The sequence below is a fragment of the Lucilia sericata genome, unplaced genomic scaffold (assembly GCF_015586225.1).
Source record: "Lucilia sericata isolate MDLA Ls3-8-SP2 unplaced genomic scaffold, ASM1558622v1 Contig000159F_arrow, whole genome shotgun sequence".
Lineage (NCBI taxonomy): Eukaryota > Metazoa > Arthropoda > Insecta > Diptera > Calliphoridae > Lucilia > Lucilia sericata.
Genome location: NW_023994189.1, coordinates 210844 through 235836, shown reverse-complemented (window position 1 = coordinate 235836; position 24993 = coordinate 210844). Strand labels below are relative to the sequence as shown.

The 24993-nt window shown below is 32.4% G+C and overlaps 2 protein-coding genes across 4 annotated transcripts in view; one reads left to right on the top strand and one right to left on the bottom strand.

The window, feature by feature from the left end:
- The first annotated feature begins 644 nt into the window (after positions 1 to 644).
- On the top strand, positions 645 to 6180 carry LOC119601350 (endoplasmic reticulum metallopeptidase 1). The gene is made up of 9 exons (XM_037952260.1): positions 645 to 1393; positions 2246 to 2330; positions 3369 to 4043; positions 4106 to 4286; positions 4353 to 4537; positions 4597 to 4740; positions 4798 to 5003; positions 5592 to 5874; positions 5939 to 6180. The coding sequence occupies exons 1-9, from the start codon at positions 711 to 713 to the stop codon at positions 6104 to 6106; spliced, it is 2610 nt and encodes an 869-aa protein (XP_037808188.1). The 5' UTR covers positions 645 to 710; the 3' UTR covers positions 6107 to 6180.
- Positions 6181 to 6316: 136 nt separating this feature from the next.
- LOC119601352 (endoplasmic reticulum metallopeptidase 1) overlaps positions 6317 to 24993 on the bottom strand; it is a 36416-nt gene continuing 17739 nt past the window's right edge. For 2 of the 3 annotated variants that reach the window (XM_037952264.1, XM_037952262.1), the window contains exons 2-10: positions 9645 to 10340; positions 8841 to 8925; positions 8497 to 8772; positions 7853 to 8417; positions 7604 to 7788; positions 7385 to 7528; positions 7076 to 7284; positions 6733 to 7015; positions 6317 to 6671 (exon numbers count right to left, since the gene is read on the bottom strand). In XM_037952264.1, coding sequence (XP_037808192.1) covers positions 6504 to 6671; positions 6733 to 7015; positions 7076 to 7284; positions 7385 to 7528; positions 7604 to 7788; positions 7853 to 8417; positions 8497 to 8772; positions 8841 to 8925; positions 9645 to 10318 — 2589 coding nt within the window. In that variant the 5' untranslated portion in view covers positions 10319 to 10340 and the 3' untranslated portion in view covers positions 6317 to 6503. Of the gene's footprint in view, positions 6672 to 6732; positions 7016 to 7075; positions 7285 to 7384; positions 7529 to 7603; positions 7789 to 7852; positions 8418 to 8496; positions 8773 to 8840; positions 8926 to 9644; positions 10341 to 22865; positions 23074 to 24993 lie in introns of those variants that run through there. The other variant, XM_037952263.1, reaches the window with a different exon arrangement.

Here is a 24993-nt window from a genome sequence, read left to right as displayed (position 1 = left end):
TAACGTATTAAGAAATAATCGTCTGTCTGTATGTGTTATGAAATCCAGTTCCAGAAGACCTCAGATATCTTCAGAATCAAAATCTTTTATATATAATTCCATAAGAAAGGCTTTCAAGATGATTCCTTTTTAAAATGAGCAAAATCGGTTCATACGTACATATGAGCAAAATTCTGAAAAAAAAACTGAAAAGATTTTTCAGAATTTTGAATATATTTCAAATTTTATTATCTGTAGATACACATAGAGTTGAAAGAACATATATTGTAATATATTTGAAATCTTGATTTCTGATGCAATTTCCTTTGCTTTTAAACTATTTCACAAATAGCTTCAGCCCTACAAAATAAAACATATGTATGTAGGCGAACTAATGTCCTCATTAATCCCCCGTAAACAACAAACATATTTTTATAATCATTAACATTTTAGATTATAGCAATACATACATACCCAGCTATTGGGTTAATCTTTTGTTCATTTTTAATCAAATAACCTTTTTTTTTTGTTATAAATATATTAAATATAAACTTCGTTATTTTAATAAGTTTAATCATATTGCTGATACTGTATTGTTAACTGATAAGATCTCTTATTCGTAATGTTTTGTATTCTCGTCGAGGGTTTAATTATACTTTTAACGTTTTTTAAATTAGTAGCAGACAAATAGAACTTCGGAACAGAAGTTCTGAATAGAAAACGCCTTAAAAATGACTAGTAAAACGTTTGAATTAAATCCGGATCCCGCTCAAATAAAGAAAAATAAAAAATTTCCTTGGTATTGTTTTCCGATATTCTGTGTGGCCTGGTATTTACTCTTCTATGTGGCTGCCATACCGAGTTTTTATTATTATCCCAAAACAATATTAATGCGCGATGAATCTCGCCACCCCGATGAGTTTGTGGGTGAAAGAGCTCAAATCCAGCTGTTGGGTTTATCGTTGATTGGTGTAAAACTTACCGGTACCGTGGAAAATGAAGTACATGCTGTTAATTTTCTACTTAATGAAATTGAGAAAATTAAAGCGGCCTCCCGTCAAGATCTTTATGATATAGAGGTTGATGTCCAACACTCTTCCGGCTCCTTTATGCTGTGGGGCATGGCTACCAGTTATCATAATGTCTCAAATGTTATTGTAAAAATATCAGCAAAAAATTCTTCCAGTGATTCGTATTTATTGGTTAATTCACATTTTGATTCGGAAGTTGGTTCACCGGCTGCAGCCGATGCTGGTGTTATGATTGTGGTAATGTTGGAAACTTTAAGGGTTATATCGATTTCGGAGAAAGAACTTAAGAATCCTGTGGTTTTCCTCTTAAATGGCGCCGAAGAGAGTAATTTGTTAGCCGCTCATGGTTTTATAACACAACATAAATGGGCGCCACATTGCAAGTGAGTAAAACAAACATATTTGTGCAACTTTTGTTGAATGGAAAACTTTTGTTAATCGATTGAAAGACTGGCTAGTGATTAACTTGATTTGACTTTAGACAATACCAATATGTTGATAGTCTATCCGCCTGTGTGATTAAAAAAGGGAAGAACTAGACAAAGTCTGTTTTTTGTTTAAATTAACCGATATGGAACGTTTGAAAGTTCTCTTCTCGTTAAGAAGATTTCGTTTGACGAAACGAAATCTCTAAAACTTTCCTAGAACAAGTTCCAAAGGTGACAAATTCGAACATAAATAATCTATTATAGTACTGGTTTCAGAAACGCTCTTTAAAAAGGGGATTGAATCCATAACAACTCCAAGAAGCATTTATGAAGATGACAATTTCAAACTAAAATCTTTGGTCTCAAAGCCAAAGTAGAATGAGTACGGCCTATAATCATAGGTTTTGGAAATTGAATTGCAGTTTTACTATTTAAGTTGTCCTCTGAATTTAGTACCAGAACATTTTTTAAAGACATCCAAGAGTCCAAAACAAATCGTGTAAAGAAGCTATAACTATACGTCGGACAAGACATTTTAAAATAGTTGACGAAAAATCAAAAAGTCAGATAGTGTAAAGATGTCAAATTTAATCAGAAAGGTTTTATAAACTTATAAAATTTGACCCAAGACCGAAGAACATCGAAAATGATTGAAAAATGTCCATTATTTCTCCTAGACCTCATATAACCGAAACCCTTACTAATGATTGGACTTCATTTTTGTAATTTCTCTGTCTCTGTGAAAACTAGTCTTGATATAATGCAATTGGCCGTATTTTTATAATTTAAAATTTTTGATTCTTTTAGAGCTTTAATCAATTTGGATTCCTCGGGAGGTGGCGGGCGAGAAGTACTTTTCCAAACTGGGCCCAATCATCCATGGTTAGTAAAGGTATGTATTAAAAATGAAATTTACTTAGAAAAACTTACCAAAAACAAATTTAAGTATTCCTTTGATAAACAATTTGACCCAGTAAAAATTTCTTCTCTTGTATTTTAAAATTTGCGTCAGAAAACTTTGTTTTTTCATTAATAAATAACCATTTAAATATATTAACTATTTTGTAGATTTTTTTCTCAATTTATTTAAACATCAATTTTTTAAATAGCTTTTATTTTCATTCGATTTTAACGGAAACAATAATAAACATTATTTCCTGCTTTTTTATATTTAAAAACACTTTCCAACACTTTTTTCTGCATTCACAAATAAAAACAATTGTTTTTGCATTACTAACGCAAACACTACAATAACAACAATGAAGCTTGCGTGTAAATGAACAACAACAAAGAATAGCTAAACAATTTTACACGAAAATAGACAAATTTTTTTTGCAATTTACTTGAGTTTATTTGCATTCATAAACAAAAACAATTGTTTTTATTTCACTAGAGCTACATACAACAATAACAATAATACACTTGTAAAAGAACAATAACAATATTATGGCCACCTAACTTTTCAGCTTAAGCAATTTACTGGAGTTTTTTTGCAGTAATTTTTTAATATAACACTTTAATTTTATTAATTAAATATTTATTAACAAGTTTATAAAGTTTTTGTTAAAATTAAAACACTTTTTCTATTGTTAATTCATTAATTTTGACGAGCAATCTTAAACCACGCTATGCACACACGACAACTAGTAACCGGCTAATAATAAACGAAAACAAATAATAAACAAAACAATAGAGAGTGAGAGTGACAGATTAGAGTACCGTTACTATTTAGCAAACTAGCAATAATAAGTGTTGCCAGATGTGGTAATTAAAGACATATAGGAATATCAATCGTTTTAAATGAAAAATTCACAAAAATAACTAGTTTAAATGTTATTTTAATTAGTGAATTGAATTAAAAATAATATATTTTAAGAAATTATTAAATATTAACTTAGTTTTAAATAACATTTTATTATTATTTTTCTAGTATTATCAAAAAGCTGCCAAACATCCTTATGCCACCACCATAGCAGAGGAATTATTCCAAAATAATTTTGTACCCTCGGATACTGATTTTCGCATCTTTAGAGATTATGGTGGAGTGCCTGGTCTAGATATGGCTCATGCTTATAATGGTTATATTTATCATACCAAATATGATAATTTTCAAAATCTACAAAGAGGCACTTATCAAACAACTGGTGACAATGTTTTAGCCCTAACGTGGGCTCTAGCCAATGCTGAGGAGTTAAGAAACCCGGAGGATCATGCTGAGGGTCATGCTGTTTATTATGATTTTTTGGGTTGGTTTTTGATTAGCTATACTGAACCTACCGGTATTGCTATAAACAGTGTAGTATGTTGTTGTGCCTTAATATTTATGGGTATTTCGCTATACCTAATTGCTAGAGTGGAGGAAAAAGATGGTGGTGGTGATGGCAAATCGGTTTATATAAAGTTTCTGCAAATATTTTGTGTACAAGTTATTACATGTTTGGTCGCCATTGGCTTAACTTTACTCATTGCGGTGATAATGGATGCTTTGGGTTTAACACAAACCTGGTATTCGGAGGAATGGTTAATATTTGGTCTATACTTTTGTCCCATGTTCTTTGCTATGACAATAATACCCGGTATTTTTATACAATGGTCTAAGAAAACGGTAAGTGATATATACAAGAAAAAAATTACTACTTCCTTAAATAAAACATTACTTTTTTTCAGTCCCCTTTGGGTATTAATGATACTATAACCTGTTTTATGCATGCTCACTGCATAATATTGGTTATTATTTGTATTGTTATGACTAGTATGGGCATTAGATCTTCTTTCTTCCCCATGATTGCTATATTTTTCTATACCAGTTCGGTTTTGTTGAATATGATAATATCCAGATTTACCACTAGTAAGTTATCAACACTTTTAATTATATATGTATGTAACTTGTTTTATCATTTTCCAATATTTTTAGAATGCTATTATATAGCCTTGCATTTGGTGTGTCAAGTTATGCCTTTTTGGTTTTATACCTATTTGGCCTTTGTATTTTTGAATACCTTTATACCCATGCAGGGTCGTGATGGTCCCGAAAATAAACCTGAAATCTTAATCTCCTTATTTGTAGCGGTATTTACCTTACATTTCGCCGGTTTTATAGTAAGTTTTTTGACATCTTTTACTAAAAATATATATTTACATTCTGAATTCTTTTTCAGCTGCCAATTTTACATAAATTCCATAAGTCCAAAACTTTCATCTCTATATTTGGTGTTTTAACTATAATATTTATTATTATTGCTGCCACACCTGCCGGTTTTCCCTATAAGAAAGATGTGGCTCCTCAAAGATTTTATGTTTTGGTTGGTTATATAAATTTAAATTTTTAGATTTTACTTTAAAACTTTTAAACATTTTAGCATACCGAACGTGTTATACGCGATTATGATGGTAGAGTATTAAAGAATGATACCGGCTTTTATATTCAACCGGTAGATACCAGACCAAATAGTTTAGCCGATACTACTTTCCAAAATGCCTTACCCAGCTCTTGGACAAAAACTGAGTGTGAGGAGGAAGTATTTTGTGGTTTGCCTTTGTATAGCTCTAGATGGATGGATTGGAAGTGAGTATAAAAGAACTAGATTTAGATCTATCTGTTACAGAATCCCATTTGGAACAAAAGTGGAATGATTTTGAGTATATTTTTTATTCAGAAAAAGAAAAACGACAACTTTACGGAATGAAAAAGACCAAAGCATACATATCTGAAGGATTTGGGAGAATCCCAATCTGGCCTCAGAATTTCCCCATGACATTAGTTTTTCGAATTATCGTGTCCAAAAGTTTTAAGAACTCATTTTTGAGAAGTTATAATACGAATACACTTTCATTAATAAATTGTGTTATATCATATGAGAGTCCATATACTATGCCATAAACTATAGGCTAGTCCATAGATTATAGAATAGTTTAGTCCATTAACTAGTTAATAGAGTAGTGTAATCAATATACCAGTCTAGTTTAGACTAGTCAAATCCTAAACCGAAAAGTAATTAAGTACTTTTAACCTAAACAAGTACTATTTTTGGTAAAAGTTAGAACTATTTCGAAATTTCCATTTTACATGGCTGTGTACCTCAATACTTTGGATTAAAAATTTGTTGGCCTGTGTAATTTTGAATAAAGCTTCCTTAATTTCTCTATTTTTCAGAAATTCAACTATGTGGATACCAGCTGCACGTCCAAATCTAGTCATACCCACCGAACTGAAACTTACCGGCAAAGTTTATAAACCAGATAATAAAATACGTTATGATTTTAGTTTAAAAGCTGCCGACAGAGTTGTCATCTATGTGGATCCTTTGGCTGGAGTAAATGTAACAGATTGGTCGTTTGATAGAACACCTTTAAATGAAAACTATGAAACACCCTATTTTATCTATCATGTTTACTCTATGGATGATAGCCCCCTAAAGTTCTGGCTAGAAATAGAGGTTAGTTAATGATATCAACAAAATGTTAAATAAACTTCAAAAATATTTATCATATTTTTTTTAGCATTCTTTTATACAAGTAGAAGGTCCCTATTTACGTTTGGCTGTGGGTGCCCATTTTCTTTATCATACTCACACTTATACTAAAGAATATCAAGAATTTCTGCAAACATTCCCAGAATGGGTTTATCCCACTAATTGGGCTGCCTCCTATGAAAGCTGGCAATTTTAAGTAAATAATTGAGAAAAGTTTTTTAATTTATTTTAATTTAAAATAAAAAATTTTTATTATATTTTCATTTAAAATGTTTGTTTCTTTAAATCAAATCGTTGTGTAGGTGTTTTTTAGGTAAATAATATTAAAAACTAATTAAATGAGCTTTCTTAAGGACTACATATATAAATACATTCATATACATACATATATTTTTTTGTGTTATTTTATAAAATTAAAAGGTGTAAAGGACAATGTTGGTGTAAGTATTCATTAGATTAAATCTGTGTTTTTTTCTCGTTCGTTCATTGTTCTAAACACTTTGTTCATTTTCAGTGGCAACAAATAAATCACTAAATAAATATAAAACTAAAGCTATGGGGAGTTTTTTTATTCTTTAAACTCTTATTTAAGTTTATAATCTCCAACTTTCGAAAGAACTCGTCCATGAACTAACATAAGCCCAGGCAGGGAAAGAGGCTAAGAATGATCTAAAATCTTGAGTATTATAGATTTCATCATGAATCTTATGACCTATAATGGCAATGTCGAATGTGGCACCCGACCAGTCGGCACTTTCACGCTGTAATAATAAACATGGAGTTACATTAAACACTTCTTTAACTTTAGTTTCTGAAACTTACCTCAAATTCTAAATTAAATCTCAAAGGCGTGGGATCTAAGGCATAAGAGAAGTAAACAAAATAGGGTGGCTCGAATTTCTCATCTATAGGAATTTTGGTAAATGACCAGTCCTTTAATTTGGTATCTTTCAAAGGTTCTATAAACATGCTCATATGATCGGGTCCCGAGATTTCCAAGGTAAATAAAATATTTCTTGAGGTAGTTTGCCTCTTCGATATTATTTGCATTTTAGGCCAACCACCTTGAGCGGGAGCTGAGGCGGGTATAAAGAAACTTTGTTCTCTGTAAAATAAATATTTTCATTTAGTAAGTGTTTAAGTAATAAATGATTTGTTTACTTACTTCCAACCCAACCATCTGCTACTGTAGATGGGATAGCCACACATTAATTCGGTGTCACAATCAGCTTTGCCGGACTTTTCGAGATTTTGATTTTTAAACATGAAATCTATAGTGTGTGGTCGACGATCAACGGGTACAACATAGTAGCCAGAATCATTACGACGTACTGTCATGGCTGGATCTCCCTCATGGAAAGTGCGTGTAGTGTGCTAGATTGAAAATTTGTGTTCAGAATTGAATTTTGTAATGGATTTTTAGGTTTTTTACAATATAGTTTCAAAATATAAGCAATTCCGTTGAAATACTTACCACTGCATAAAATCTTTGTGGAGCATCTTTTTCAGCATAGGGAAAACCAACCGAAGTAGCCGCCAATATAATGAATATTAGGCAAATTGCACCGAATAGAGAAATAATAGTTTTTGATTTGCGGAACAAGCACAGCAAAGGCACCTAATTTGAAAAACAACAACAAAAACAAATTAAATAAAAACCCAAACATTTAACTCATAACTTTTTAAAACTTACCAAGAAGGGAGCAAATAACAAGCAAATCAATACAGTAAAACCACCAATTAATAATTCAGGATTCGAATTGGCACCATCACGACCCTGCATGGGTATGAAAATCACATAGAAAGCATAACAGAAGTAGGAATACAAAAGGAATGGAAAGATCTGGCAAACACAATGAGGTATAAGCCAAAGGAAATCTATAAACAGATAATTCACAAGTTATTTTATTACAAAAACAAATATCAATTTTAACACACTTACTTTTCTTATGGAAACAAGTAGCAATATTCAAGATCACTGATAACGTATAGAAGCCAATGCTTAACGTTATCAAAAACGCTGAACGTATGCCGAATGAGATCATGATCACGGCTATTATGGTCAATATCAAACAATGGGCATGCATCAGCAGTTGCAAGGCATAGGCCAAAGGCAAACCATGTTCTTTAGTATAACCCAAGTAAATGGCCGGTAATATGCCCAAAATAAAGAATATGGGACAGAAATATAAACCGAAAACAATCCAAGTTTGTTTAAACCAAGTCATCGATAAACTAACAGCATCCAAAAACCAGGCTATGAATATGCTAACCAAAACGGTCAGCACTACGGCCGATAGCTGGATGGCAAGCAATATGCCAAATTTGGTAAATATACGACGTCTAAACATGCCCGTGTGATGGGCCATATTCCAGATATAGGCCAATAAAGTAATAATAAACAAAACACACAATACAATATTGATAATAAGACCAGTTTGTTCGGAATAGTAAACAATAAACCAGCCCAAAACATCATAGAAAACCATGTGACCTTCAGCATGTTTCTGTTTTGTAATAAAGCAAAAAACAAAAAAAAAACATTAAAAGGTTTTTGTTTTAGAAACCCCTAACTCCTATACTTACTGCTGGATCCTCTAACTCAGGAGCATTTGCCAAAGCTTTCACCAAAGCCAAAACATTGTCACCAGTCGATTGATATGTTTTTCTGGGTATAGCATTGAAACGATCATATTTTGTGTGGTAGACAAAACCGTTATAAGTGTGTGCCATATCCAAGCCGGGTATATTACCAAAATCACGGAAAATTCTATAATCTGTTTCGGAGGGTACAAAACCATTTTGAAATAATTCTTCGCCGATGGTGGAGGCATAAGGATGTACAATATTGGCGCCATAATACTAATAGGAATAAATTAAGGGAAATTGATTAGATTTAAAATTTTACATTACAAGTAATCTTAAGTTACCTTCATAAGCCAAGGATGATCGGGACCAGATTGAAAGAGAATTTCACGACCACCAGAGCCAGCTGAATCTAAATTAATAACAGCTCTGGAAAATAAAAACGATATTGAATTATATTAGAATTGGTTTTTAAATTTTCATTAAAAAGGAAATAGTCTATAGTCTAGTCTATAGTCTAGTCTATAGTCTAGTCTATAGTCTAGTCTATAGTCTAGTCTATAGTCTAGTCTATAGTCTAGTCTATAGTCTAGTCTATAGTCTAGTCTATAGTCTAGTCTATAGTCTAGTCTATAGTCTAGTCTATAGTCTAGTCTATAGTCTAGTCTATAGTCTAGTCTATAGTCTAGTCTATAGTCTAGTCTATAGTCTAGTCTATAGTCTAGTCTATAGTCTAGTCTATAGTCTAGTCTATAGTCTAGTCTATAGTCTAGTCTATAGTCTAGTCTATAGTCTAGTATAGTCTAGTCTATAGTCTAGTCTATAGTCTAGTCTATAGTCTAGTCTAGTCTATAGTCTAGTCTATAGTCTAGTCTATAGTCTAGTCTATAGTCTAGTCTATAGTCTAGTCTATAGTCTAGTCTATAGTCTAGTCTATAGTCGAGTCTATAGTCTAGTCTATAGTCTAGTCTATAGTGTAGTCTATAGTCTAGTCGATAGTCTAGTCTATAGTCTAGTCTATAGTCGAGTCTACAGTCTAGTCTATAGTCTAGTCTATAGTCGAGTCTATAGTCTAGTCTATAGTCTAGTCTATAGTCTAGTCTATAGTCTGGCCTATAGTCGTATCTATAATCTTAAAAAAAACTTACTTAACACTTCGCGCCCAGTCGTGTTGTGTAATAAAGGCATGGGAACCCTGCAAAGGATTCTCTTCAGCTCCATTGAACAGAAAAACAACAGGATGCATTAGTTCAGTCTCATATTTGGTAATGGCTCTTATTGTTTCCAACATAATAACAATCATCATACCAGCATCACCAGCACCCGAACTACCGGGAACCGTATCATAATGACTATTAATTAGTAAAGCAGAAGTGCTATTCGAATTCTTTGGTGTTATCTTTACCACAACATTTTGAATGCTCTGATAACAATTGACCATTTTCCAGAGAACATAATTGCCCGAAGCTATTTGAACATCTTCCTCAATATCGAACAAATCCAAACGGGCTTCAGAACGTATTTGAGATATTTCTCCTAATAAAAAGGCCACCACTGACTGTTCATTGGCGGGACTACCCACAACTTTGGGACCAATTTTCGTTAGTCTAAGTAAAGTGTTTTCAGCACGTTCTCCTATAAAGCGTCCTGGATGATTTGGCTCATCGGCTATTAGAAGGCTATCGGGCATATAGTGAAAACTGGGTATGACAGCCAGATAGAAGAGCAGAAACCAAAATGCTATAAACACCGGAGCCCAATACCAACCAAACTTACTGCGGTTGTATATAATTTTCATATTCTCATACTTGGATTTCATCATTGGAAGAAAGTAGCGGATTTAGCTGAAAATAACAAAAGAAAATAATGTTTTTAATTTGAAATTAAAAAACTTATAATACTTTATAAAAATGGAGGGATTATAATACTTTATAAAAAAATTCTTTTTGTATAAAACCGCTGCAAAGTTATAAGCTATAAAATTATTAATATAATTGTATAGTTAATTAATTTACTGTTCGATAAGAGGCTTTTTTTATGATGAGTTGTCTAAAAATATAGCCACCACCTCTCCCTCGAAGTATTTGCTATGGGTCGTCAAGTGTTAATGGGGGTATTTTTGTTTATAGAGGTGTGTTTTTGTGGAGGTTAGAAACAATATATGTACATAATTGTTTATTAATCTTTTAGATAGTCAAAATTTAGAAAATGGAACTTTTTTATGGTTAACGATTTTAAAGATTAGTTTTTTTGTGCAATAGAGTCTTTTTTGATTGCAATGTTTGATTGATTTGATTAATATTCGACTTTAGTCTTTATTAGAATTGCGATTAAATAATTTTAATCTTATATTATAATTGAAGTCATAAACAAATATTGCGATTATGTATATGGGGGTATGAATAACAAATTAGTTTTATTAGGGAAATTGGAAATAAATATAAGTTTTCAAAATTTAACAAAAACATTTTTTAAAGTAATAAATTCTTTTTAACGAAATTTGAATAACTTAAAGATAAGTCTCTGGAAAGTTTTCCTAAATTAAAAAAAAATATATATAATGATTTTTTGTAAAACCCAATTCCTTTTTGGATCAAAGGTCTTATTTTTCATAATTTATCAAAGATTTATAAAAAATTTGTTTTATAAACTTTTTTTTAAAGATTATAAATAAGACCCTTAAATTATGTTGTAAATAAAAACAAAGTAAATTTGTTTCCTTCGAAAACTTTTTTTCAGGGGCATACAAGTCATTAACCGATTTGTTTTGAAAACATGTCTAAGGGGATTTACGGTTCTTAGCTGTCAAACCGTAACGTGATGGCCTCCGCTAGACTTTTGTTCAGATTTTTATTTATTATTTAACAAAATACTTAAGCAATCGATTAAGATTAGATTTAAACAAAAATTCTCTTGAACCAGACAATAAAAAAATAAAAATATCATTATGATTAAACTCTGTTTGCATTAATCTAATTTAAGATTAAGTGTGCAACTAGGGGACCCACTGCCACTTGTTAATCATAAGAATTATTTAACTTTAGATAAGATTTGCAGTGAAATTTTTAATCGTATGTTAGATTAAACAATTTCAAAATGTTCGTTAGTTCGCCGGTTTGTCTGTCTATTAGAAAAAACGTGCAATATTTATAACTATTAACTATTTAAATAAAAGTTTATTAATAAAAATATTAACTAGGTTATAAATTAAATAAATAATAACTTATTTTTTTAATCAATTTATAAACAGGATATTGAAGCACTTAATTAGTAATATAGTTCTAACGAATATAACAAAAAATTAAGTTATCTGAGTTAAACAATACTTGAGACATATTTTAGTGGGCTAATCGTATACTTAGCTTATTCAAACTAGTTAAGATAAGAATTTTTTCGGCGATCTAATCATAAATTAATTTTTTGATTCATGTTTAGTTAGAATTCGAAATAAACATATTCTGAAACCAATGTTTCGAGAGGATCAGTTCCCTAATTATTTTCTTTTAAATTGAGTTATATTCCTAGAATTTGGAATATTCTGGGAGAACTTGATTCAATTCAATTATATTTTGAACTAAACAGTCAGAAAAGACAAAGGAGATTCCAAGATAAATTAAAACATTGAGATATTTGTAAGGAGTTATCATGGCGTTTAGGTGATATGATCCTTACTTTCAGGAAAAACTTGTATTGTAGTTTCTTACAAATTAAGCGAGCGAGCGAGCGAGCGAGCGAGGAGCGAGCGAGCGAGCGAGCGAGCGAGCGAGCGAGCGAGCGAGCGAGCGAGCGAGCGAGAGCGAGCGAGCGAGCGAGCGAGCGAGCGAGCGAGCGAGAGAGCGAGAGAGCGAGCGAGCGACCGAGCGACCGAGCGACCGAGCGAGAGAGCGAGCGAGCGAGCGAGCGAGCGAGCGAGCGAGAGCGAGCGAGCGAGCGAGCGAGCGAGCGAGCGAGCGAGCGAGCGAGCGAGCGAGCGAGCGAGCGAGCGAGCGAGCGAGCGAGCAGAGCGAGCGAGCGAGCGAGCGAGCGAGAGCGAGCGAGCGAGCGAGCGAGCGAGCGAGCGAGCGAGCGAGCGAGCGAGCGAGCGAGAGCGAGCGAGCGAGCGAGCGAGCGAGCGAGCGAGGAGCGAGCGAGCGAGCGAGGAGCGAGCGAGCGAGCGAGCGAGCGAGAGAGCGAGCGAGCGACCGAGCGAGCGACGAGCGAGCGAGCGAGCGAGCGAGCGAGCGAGCGAGCGAGCGAGCGAGCGAGAGAGCGAGCGAGCGAGCGAGCGAGCGAGCGAGCGAGCGAGCGAGGAGCGAGCGAGCGAGCGAGCGAGAGAGCGAGCGAGCGAGCGAGCGAGCGAGCGAGCGAGCGAGCGAGCGAGCGAGCGAGCGAGCGAGCGAGCGAGCGAGCGAGCGAGCGAGCGAGCGAGCGAGCGAGCGAGAGAGCGAGCGAGCGAGCGAGCGAGCGAGCGAGCGAGCGAGCGAGCGAGCGAGCGAGCGAGAAGCGAGCGAGCGAGCGAGCGAGCGAGCGAGCGAGCGAGCGAGCGAGCTAGCGAGCGAGCGAGCGAGCGAGAGAGCGAGCGAGCGAGCTAGCGAGCGAGCGAGATCGATCTAGCTATCAGCGCTGCTATCTATCTATCTATCTATCGATATCTATCTATCTAGATCTATCTATATTACTATCTATCTATCTATCTACATCTATCTATCTATCTATCAATCTATCTATCTACCTATAAACAAAAATTCTCTTGAACCAGACAATAAAAAAATAAAAATATCATTATGATTAAACTCTGTTTGCATTAATCTAATTTAAGATTAAGTGTGCAACTAGGGGACCCACTGCCACTTGTTAATCATAAGAATTATTTAACTTTAGATAAGATTTGCAGTGAAATTTTTAATCGTATGTTAGATTAAACAATTTCAAAATGTTCGTTAGTTCGCCGGTTTGTCTGTCTATTAGAAAAAACGTGCAATATTTATAACTATTAACTATTTAAATAAAAGTTTATTAATAAAAATATTAACTAGGTTATAAATTAAATAAATAATAACTTATTTTTTTAATCAATTTATAAACAGGATATTGAAGCACTTAATTAGTAATATAGTTCTAACGAATATAACAAAAAATTAAGTTATCTGAGTTAAACAATACTTGAGACATATTTTAGTGGGCTAATCGTATACTTAGCTTATTCAAACTAGTTAAGATAAGAATTTTTTCGGCGGATCTAATCATAAATTAATTTTTTGATTCATGTTTAGTTTAGAATTCGAAATAAACATATTCTGAAACCAATGTTTCGAGAGGATCAGTTCCCTAATTATTTTCTTTTAAATTGAGTTATATTCCTAGAATTTGGAATATTCTGGGAGAACTTGATTCAAATTCAATTATATTTTGAACTAAACAGTCAGAAAAGACAAAGGAGATTCCAAGATAAATTAAAACATTGAGATATTTGTAAGGAGTTATCATGGCGTTTAGGTGATATGATCCTTACTTTCAGGAAAAACTTGTATTGTAGTTTCTTACAAAAAATATCTATCTATCTGTCTATCTATCTATCTATCTATCTATCTATCTATCTATCTATCTATCTATCTATCTATCTATCTATCTATCTATCTATCTATCTATCTATCTATCTATCTATCTATCTATCTATCTATCTATCTATCTATCTATCTATCTATCTATCTATCTATCTATCTATCTATCTATCTATCTATCTATCTATCTATCTATCTATCTATCTATCTATCTATCTATCTATCTATCTATCTATCTATCTATCTATCTATCTATCTATCTATCTATCTATCTATCTATCTATCTATCTATCTATCTATCTATCTATCTATCTATCTATCTATCTATCTATCTATCTATCTATCTATCTATCTATCTATCTATCTATCTATCTATCTATCTATCTATCTATCTATCTATCTATCTATCTATCTATCTATCTATCTATCTATCTATCTATCTATCTATCTATCTATCTATCTATCTATCTATCTATCTATCTATCTATCTATCTATCTATCTGTCTATCTATCTATCTATCTATCTATCTATCTATCTATCTATCTATCTATCTATCTATCTATCTATCTATCTATCTATCTATCTATCTATCTATCTATCTATCTATCTATCTATCTATCAATCTATCTATCTACCTATTTATTTTTGGCCTCTTTTCTAAGCACAAAGTGCCAGCCATACGACTATTAGCAGTTTTTCGCTTGTAGTTTTTATTCTGTTCATTCACATAAAACATTCATTGTCACGTTCAAACAACTCAGCAGAATCATATAAATACCCCGATAGATGACCACTCTTTCGTCATCAAATGAAATGGAAAGTATTTCTCTATTGTTAATCACAACAAACAGACAAAAAAAATAAAAGAAAACCAACATGACAATAGAAATAAATCAATATGGTAAATATTGGATCCGTTAATAATACAAAGCTAACAAAAAATCAAAAGAAGAAGAGCTAAAACGTTATTATTAAAGGCAACCACAAACATACTCAACTAAAGACCATCATTATTCATAAATAAATAAATCCAAAATCATATCTTTTATACAATTTTATGATTCAAACACCACAAGAAAAAAAAACTAAAATATAAAAAAAGAACAAAACAAAAAAATAAGAGATGAAATGAAAATTTAACGCCATCATTATACATTCAAACATTCCACTTTCATGTTGAAATTGTCTAAATTCCATACATAAATAAACAAAAGGTATATAAGCAAAAGCAACAATCTCCACTTTAGTTGGTTTTTAAATAACAAAAACTTGTACATATTTCTAAAGATACTGCCTAAGAAAATTAAAATGAAAACAAATTCAAAGCAGCAATCTCTAATAGAGAGCATTTCCATAGAAGATTTTAATTATGTATTAGAGTTTACTATTTTTGCTTCTATAGCCCTTAAATGAAAATATAAAATCATAAAATTAAATGAATTAAAATTAAATTCATTTCAATTTTGTCAACTATATTGAATCCAAAAAAGAAGACCTAACACAACAAAGAGCACAACAAACAAAATAATAATAATAATAATAACAACAAAAAAGAAAACATTTAATTTTCCCTCTGGCTAATATCAAAGTACAATAACAGCAACAACAACAACCAACAACATGCATAATCAGTTCATTGTATTTTTTTATGTCTTTTCCACAAGGCAACAGTCACCACAACAACAACAACCAGAAAAATATATTCCTCTATAAAGAACCATTTCCGTGAGTGAGTGAATGAGTGACGGAATATCAATGTTTATGGTTTGGATGAATGACTTGGGAAACGACTAAGATATGCAACCTACATACATACTTATGCTGCGTACATTGTTTATTTATGTTTTTTTATATTAAATTATTTTGAATTTGTACTCATTGTATTAAATGCATTATATTTACATTAGGTGGATACAAAATTATAAAGTGAAAAAGATTTTTAAGATAAGGGTCTTAACTTCCCAGAGTCTAGTTTACAGATTAGTTTATAGTTTAATCCATAATCTATAGTCTTGTATATAGTCTAGTCTGTAGTATAGTCTTTAGTCTAGCCTATAGTCTAGTCTATAGTCTAGTCTATAGTCTAGCCTATAGTCTAGTCTATAGTCTAGTCTATAGTCTAGTCTATAGTCTAGTCTATAGTCTACTCTATAGTCTAGTCTATAGTCTAGTCTATAGTCCAGTCTATAGTCTAGTCTATAGTCTAGTCATAGTCTAGTCTATAGTCTAGTCTATAGTCTAGTCTGTAGTCTAGTCTATAGTCTAGTCTGTAGCCTAGTCTATAGTCTAGTCTATAGTCTAGTCTGTAGCCTAGTCTATAGTCTAGTCTATAGTCTAGTCTATAGTCTAGTCTATAGTCTAGTGTATAGTCTAGTCTGTAGTCTAGTCTGTAGTCTAGTCTATAGTCTAGTCTATAGTCTAGTGTTAGTCTAGTCTATAGTCTATAGTCTAGTCTTAGTCTAGTGTAGTCTAGTCTATAGTCTAGTCTATAGTCTAGTCTATAGTCTAGTCTATAGTCTAGTCTATAGTCGTCTATAGTCTAGTCTATAGTCTAGTCTATAGTCTAGTCTATAGTCTAGTCTATAGTCTAGTCTATAGTCTAGTCTATAGTCTAGTCTATAGTCTAGTCTATAGTCTAGTCTATAGTCTAGTCTATAGTCTAGTCTATAGTCTAGTCTATAGTCTAGTCTATAGTCTAGTCTATAGTCTAGTCTATAGTCTAGTCTATAGTCTAGTCTATAGTCTAGTCTATAGTCTAGTCTATAGTCTAGTCTATAGTCTAGTCTATAGTCTAGTCTATAGTCTAGTCTATAGTCTAGTCTATAGTCTAGTCTATAGTCTAGTCTATAGTCTAGTCTATAGTCTAGTATATAGTCTAGTCTATAGTCTAGTCTATAGTCTAGTATAGTCTAGTCTATAGTCTAGTCTATAGTCTAGTCTATAGTCTAGTCTATAGTCTAGTCTATAGTCTAGTCTATAGTCTAGTCTATAGTCTAGTCTATAGTCTAGTCTATCGTCTAGTCTATAGTCTAGTCTATAGTCTAGTCTATAGTCTAGTCTATAGTCTAGTCTATAGTCTAGTCTATAGTCTAGTCTATAGTCTAGTCTATAGTCTAGTCTATAGTCTAGTCTATAGTCTAGTCTATAGTCTAGTCTATAGTCTAGTCTATAGTCTAGTCTATAGTCTAGTCTATAGTCTAGTCTATAGTCTAGTCTATAGTCTAGTCTAGTCTAGTGATTTAAGGGTTAAAGAGCAGAGTAGCGCAACTTCTTAGCCTTGAATTTCTTCCCGAACCCTAATGTTTTTAGCTTGTTGAAATTTGATTTCATTTCATTTGCTAGTTCTATTATAATATTCACTTAAAATTCATTTGAAGATATTATAGGAAGAGAATAAAAAAAGAATTAAACAAAAAAAATCCAGATAATTAATTGTACACTTAAAAAAGGGTTATAGTGGTAAAAGCACCAATATACTTATTTTCCATTAATTTTATTCTCTTTAAGCTTTAAATTCCCTTTCCAGACATCAACGATCTAGTTAATAATATTTATTTTTATCTTAGTATTAGTAAGACAAAGATTTTTGTTAGTTTAAAGCATTTAAATTATAATTTAAAAACAATTTTTCGTTAAAAAATAAAATCAAAGAAAACTTTAAGTCTCATTCTAATGAGTCTTATTTAAGATCATTAATATTTATGTTTTAAAACAACAATAATTGAACAAACACTGCTGGACAAACAAATCACATATAAGATAAATTAGTTCATTTCTAATTATAATGGTCTAGAGGTAAAAAGTGAAATTTAATTGTTTTTTTAAATACATATTTATTCTGCTTTTTAAACAGAAATTAATTTTAGTTTCTAAGTGATCGAAACACTGCATTTTTTTTCAAGTGTATTTATGAAAAAATAAGCAATTAATGATGATAAAACAATAAAAATATATACTGCATATGCTACATGCGGGTGACAACTTGTTTTAGCGGATATGTCTTTATATTAATAGCAGCTCTTTTATATATTTATAAGAGAATTTCAACAATAATAAATGAAAGAGAAAGAGTAAAATACTAGTTTCCTCTTTTACATAGAAGAAAGCGGAGGAGTTGAACATATGTGGGCAGTGAAGTGTAGTGTGTGACTTTTTAACCTGCAACAAAAGTGAGATTGTGAAACCCTTAAAGTGTGTCAATTTTATAAACATTTTCCTTGATTTTTCAAAAAAAAAAAAAAAAAAAGAATAAAACATTGATGAATATAAATATGTTTATTTTATAGTTCACCTTCCTATTTAAAAATTATCAGTTGAATATTTGTTGTTTATTTTTTATGAACATTTTAATTGACAAGATTAATTAATAAATGAGTGTTTATTATGAGTGTTCGGTGATCAGTAGTAGCAGTGATCGCATAAATATGCAATGACTTTAATGAATATTTGTATTTGTAGGGGGAGGATGGTAGTGGTGCTGATGATATTAAATATATATTTTTTTATATTTATTATGAAAATAAGAAATTGTTGAATAATTGAGATCAGTATTTATTAAGTGTATTTATGCTAGAAAAATGTTTAAACAAATTTAAATGAAATGACAAAAACAGAGTCGTATTTTGATGGGGAAAGGGTTACATTTTACTATAACATCCGTTGTAGATTTAGTATATATTAAGGTTCTATAGTTGAAACGAAAAGTCGACTTTTCGACTTTTTTCATTTAGTTAAAAGTCGACTTTTCGATTTTTGCATTTTATGAAAAGTCGATTTTTCGACTTTTTTCATTTAATTAAAAGTCGACTTTTCGACTATAAGTATTTTATAAATAGTCGACTTTTCGACTTTTTTCGACATTTCGATTTTTATCGACTTTTCGACTTTTTTCGACTTTTATCGACTTTTCGACTATTTTCGACTTCTTTCGATTTTTTCTCGACTATTTTTTGACTTTTTTCGAGTTTTCCGACTACTTTGGAGTTTTTGACTTTTCCATTTTTTTAAAATTTCCGACTATTTTTGACTTTTTTCTACAATTTTCGAGTTTTCGACTTTTTCCGACTTTTCGACTTTTTCCGACTTTTTTCGACTTTTTACGACTTTTTTCGACTTTATTCGACTTTTTTCGACTTATCGACTTTCAGACTTTTCGACTTTTCGATAGTCGAGTTATCGCCTTTTTTGGTACAAAATAGTCGACTTCGACTTTTCGACTTTTTTCGACAAAAAGTCGATTGTTCGATTATTCGAAAGTCGATTCATAGAACCCTAGTATATATAGATTTTGTATTAAAAAAATTTGTTATAATTGTGCCCATAGTGTTTTACTATACAGATTAATATCTATAAAAATTTTCTAAATATTTTTTTATTTATTTTAATCGAAATTTTATTGAATACATTTGATTTAAATCATTTTTTATTAGATTTATTGGAATAAAACCATAAACTAGAATTTTATTATAACACAAACTGATCGAGTAAGTTAAAAACCTATAACCCACTCTTTTCAATTTATATCGAATTGTTTCTTGTATATTTTGACAATATTGTCCGACATTTTGCCCATAAAAATAAGACAAAAAAAAAAAAAACACACAAAACAAATAACAATAATTTGGCTAACAAAATGTTTAAACAAATTGAAAATAGCACATGTGTGTTGTTTTATGTACAAACTCATATATATTTTGTCAAAATAAAGTATTTTTAAATAAAAAGCAATAATAATTTTTTGCAGTTTCAAATAAAAATCCTCTGCATGACATTTTCTGTTTTAAAAAGTCACTCATAATTACAGTCATATTAAGAATTTTACTTTTTTATTCAAAACACAAAATTAGCTAAAAGTAAAAATACGTTTTTAAAAATAAAATAAATATTTAGATCATTTTAACAGTCTAGAGAGGGAGACTAAACTAAAATTAATACATGAAAATTAAATTGCAACACATTTTATAAAAAAAAGTATTTTTAGTACAACTTGGGATAAGAGTTGTGCTAAAAAAAAGCAAAAACTATTTGTGCCTTCAGTAGGCTGGTGCAAGAAAATTAGTTTTAAAATGTTAACCATAAACCCCCATAAATTTAACCTAGTTTCGCTTTAATTACCAAACTTGGACAAGTTTACAAACTTTACTTTAAAGTTACCCAATATCGTTTGAAAAGTAAGACAAACTAACTTGTCTGAACACTGAATTAAGACTTTCTTTCTGATGTCGAAGATTAAAAGGTTTTGAAAACTTTCAGTAAATTAAACTGGAGACCGGATCAGATGTCTCCAATTATTCTCAAGTCTTTAAAAATCTGTTTTTTAACCCCTAGGAACTACTCTACGGTATATTGTTGGGTTACTGCTTATGTTATGGATCTGATCAACTTCCTTTAATTCTCCTCAATTCTCTACAAATCGGGGTTTTACAACCCTCGGAACTAATCTAGAGTATGTTTGGTTAAACATTTACTAATCTAATGTTCTATACTAGTTTTGGATCGCATGTAAAGCAATTTTTTTAAACTTTCAAGTTGAGTAATTTCTGAAAGATCGAAAGGTGAAGCAGTGTAGTGCATAAATTTCTCTACAAATCGGGGTTTTACAACCCTCGGAACTACTCTAGGGTATGTTTGGTTAAACATTTACTACTATATTTTCTTATAGCTATCTAATGTTCTATACTAGTTTTGGATCGCATGTAAAGCAATTTTTTTTAAAATTTTCAAGTTGAGTAATTTCTGAAAGATCAAAAGGTGAAGCAGTGTAGTGCAAAAATTTAACAAAGATTCGTTTATATTTAAATTGATTATACTGTATAGCAATACACTAGCATAAACATAAGCTATTTAAGATTTGAAATGTATAATTTTATTTAAATTCTTGATAATCGTTTCAAATTGATATTTCTTGAACCGCATAGGCTATATAAATGAGTAACTTCTTATAAATATAAAAAGATATTGAAAAAAATAGAATATATTTGCAAACCGCAATTTCTCTATGATATACAAAGGGATTTACAGCGTAACACGATTCGAAAATGTAAAAAGCCTAAAAGTCCGGGCGCTTAGGACTTTTGGAGATAGTTGTTAGTATTCGCCTTTAATTAAGTACCACAATTTACTCATTTATAAGATCCATGCAAGATCATATATCTATATTAATATGAGAATTAGTGGTTTTCGGAAGGGGGTTCTAATATGAGAGATTAGAGGAATTATGGAACGAACTAAATAGAATTTAAAAGAAGTGACAATTTTAGTCAAATTTTATCTTAATACGAAGAGGGGGCTTGAGGGCTATTATGGACCGAACTTTACAGAATTATAAAATGTGATTTTCCAGAACTAATCAAATTTCTTGAATTTCATCTTAACATTAATATCAGGGCGAAGGGAGTCTTAGGGTTTGGCTTAATTATGGACCGAGCTCTCTATATTTATCAAAGTATTAGTATTTTAAAACTATTTATTAGCAATAAACTGATGATGATTCTATGAGAGGTTGGTAAATTTAGGACCGAAGTTTGGTAGAATGATTTTGGTTCCTATTAAACTTCTTTAAGTAGAATTTTTAAGACATGAACATGAAAGTATTTTTGTGAATAGGACTTTATGTGGGGGCTATGGTCGAATATCTCGAGAGGTTCAGCAATCTTTACAGTTGCATAAAACTAACTTGCTGCAAATTTCATCTTGATTATTGCTTAATCTACGCATTTCTGATTGTTTAAACTGTATTCCACTTGCATTGGGTTTGGCTAAAATCATGGTCCGTTATTGCCCATTTCAATACCAAACAAATCTCCTCTAATTTAAGCTCAATCGTGCTTTCAACAGAAAGATGACCGGATATGGCTAGAACGCCTTAGATTACTATAAGGACTCAGAATATTTGTGAATTAATGGCCAACGAATGAGTTTCATTCCGAAATAAATCCCTATCCAGTTTAAGTTCTATTGTGCTTTCAACAGATAGACAACGGGACATGGCTAGAACGCTTTAAATTCTTATAAGGACTCAGAATATTAGTGAGTAAACGGTCAATATTTTGATGTAACAAATGAAATAGTTTTATTCCAAAAAAATCTCTATTACCGATTGTGACAAACATTGAAAAATTCGTAGTAATTTCTGTTTTAAGTCAATTTTACTTAAACCAATTCAGGTCCGAATTACCAGATATGTGATCGAGTAAAAGTGATTGTAATTTTCCTTTGTCAGATGATGACATACGAAATGTAGTACATTTTAGCATATTTTCGCTACGAGAACTTATTCGACCAGATAATTTGGAACAGATTTTTCATAAAAATTTAGTTCAGAAAATTTTTTAATATTGGAATTAAAGCGGCGAATTATTTACTTGCATAAATTACTCGATAGGAAATGAAAAGTCTTTCGTCCAGGTACAGGGAACGGGTCTAACTGGTACTAAGTAAATCTTATTTTCGAAAGGATTAGAATTCAGAAAGTGGATGTTGCTGGATAATGAAGTGAATGTTGAAAGTATTTTAAAATGCCAACTGTTTGGGCAGTCTGCTATTTAACAGAAGTTTTAGATACGTTCGATAAACATGTTTGAGATTTTTATATTGGCAAATAGTACTTATATAATAATTCCTATCCTGTAATCACATACTGTACACATACTTTTCGTTTAGACTGTTTTAATTAAATTGCATTACAACAGATGTTTTGAACCGCAAACAAAGAGCGTTCAAAGGTTATTGAAAAAGAAGCATAAAAACTTATACCAGAATTTTGCACTTTAATCATAGCTAAACATATTAATGCAAATTTAATAGTTTAATTTAAATAAAATACTAACGTTTTTTTTTCAAATTAAAACTCGTTCTTTTAGCTGCAAACAACACTAATTGGTCGTTTGTTATAATTTTGTATGATATTAATTTTTTCTTAAATTTTAAATTATTACAATAATAATTTATTTCTTTTAGATTTTCTTGCATTAAGAAAACATGACTAATTTTCCGACAACGATAATGCTGAGGCAAAAAAACAGCACAAACACACACTTTCGGTACAAATAATATGCATTAAGAAAACATGACTAATTTTCCGACAACGATAATGCTGAGGCAAAAAAAAAAAAAAAAAAAAAAAAAAAAACAGCACAAACACACACTTTCGGTACAAATAATACACCGCCACCGAAATAAATATGAGACCAGAAAATGACCGCAAAAAAAATTCGTCAAACGAAACACTAAAATCTCTCGGGGGAGTTTTCCAGATTTTTCCTACCGAGCGCGTCCCCGGGTGGCGGATAGGGGGTGGTGATGGACCATCTGTCCTCTCCCAGCTTTAATTTCACTTAAGCTGAGGGAGGGCAGATTGTCCACCACCTGGGAATATTATATTCCCCGCGGACCAAAAAACTGGAAAAAAAAAAAAAAAAAAAAAAAAAACAAATATGGAAAATAAAAATAAAAAGATAAAAGTTACGGTGCAGGGCCTAAATAACCCAGTACCGGCGGCAAGTGTTGATCTACTCGCGAGTCACGTGTCGTCGTCATCCTGCAATCGTGAGCAGAATACTACTACGGAGGTGGGTACCTTGGCCTCCGTGGCGGACAATGCGTCAAGTGTACAGCATGCCGCTGGCAAAAATATAGGGGTGAAAGAGAAGGATGTACTCGGAGAGAGCTCTAAGCTACCTCAGCCTTTAAATATAGGTGAGGGTTCCGACTCTGAATCCTCAGATGATAATAAAAATAATACCATTATAGCAAATCCCAAAAAGGATGAAGTAGAGCAAATGGTGAAAGAGGTGAGTGATAGCATAGCTAAACTACCTATTACTAAGAAAAGACTTTCTGGAGCACAGAGGAGGAAGTTGAAAAAGATGCTTCAGGAAATCATAGTTAGTCAATCCCACGACACTCCAAAGGAAAAATCGGACTCTCTCACAAGATCTGAGGCAAAAAGGATCAGGTCTCCCGAGGAGTTGACAACTGAGAATAACCCTAAGAAGAAAAAGAGCTCCCCGTCTTCTAATACACAGTCGAAGCCAAGCCATACTTCACTCAAAGGAATCTCAAGTGAGAATCCTGCGAGTAAGGGTGACAACGCCAAGCCAGATATTCCGAAGACGAACACGTCGGCGAAATCAACCTCGAAGGTAAGGGAATCTCAAAAGAAGCCCCGAAAAACGAGGAAGGAGAAGCTAGACGGAGGAAAAGGAAAAGAGCCGCCATCTTACGCCAAAGTTGCCAGAAGTAGGCACCGGGACGATCTCTGCTATGCAGTTTACGATGCCGGTAATCCGACAGGCAAAATCCCAATAGACCAACAGAGTAAAATAGAAGACCTGGTCAACAATAAGATAGTGGACCATGCAATCGCTTCAAAGGGCAAACAACCAATAGAGAGCGAGAGCTGCGAGTTCAGCATGGGCGTGATGTTGATGAGGTTGGCATCTCACCAATGTGTTAGCACCCTAAAGAACTTGGTGGAAAGTATCCCTCCTCCCTGGGACGGCGCTAGGCTGGGACTGGCAAAGAAGAGCGAGCTTCCGGTGCTCCTAAAGTCCACTGTCTACATAAAAGGATGGGGCAGTAAACTGGCTAATGAACGTATACTGGAAATTCTTGGAGGTCAAAATGCTGAGCTGGCCGTGGAAAAATGGGATGTCTTTTACAGGAAAGAAGAACCTGAGGGAACTTTATTTGTAATAGGTATCGACCAGAAATCCATGGCTAGTCTTGCCAAGAATAAAGGTAGGGCTTACTTCGCCTCTAAATCTGTCATATTCAAAATTGGGAAGGTGCCGATTGGAAGGGCTGTTACAACAAGCCTCGAAAAGGACACTAAAAAACCTAAGACCACAGCATCAGTATCCACTACTGATAACGTTGAGGAGTCAAATCCTATAATCGAGGAATTTACCATTAACTCGCCAGAAGAAAGTGTAGTTGCCCTTTCCAAAATTGGGA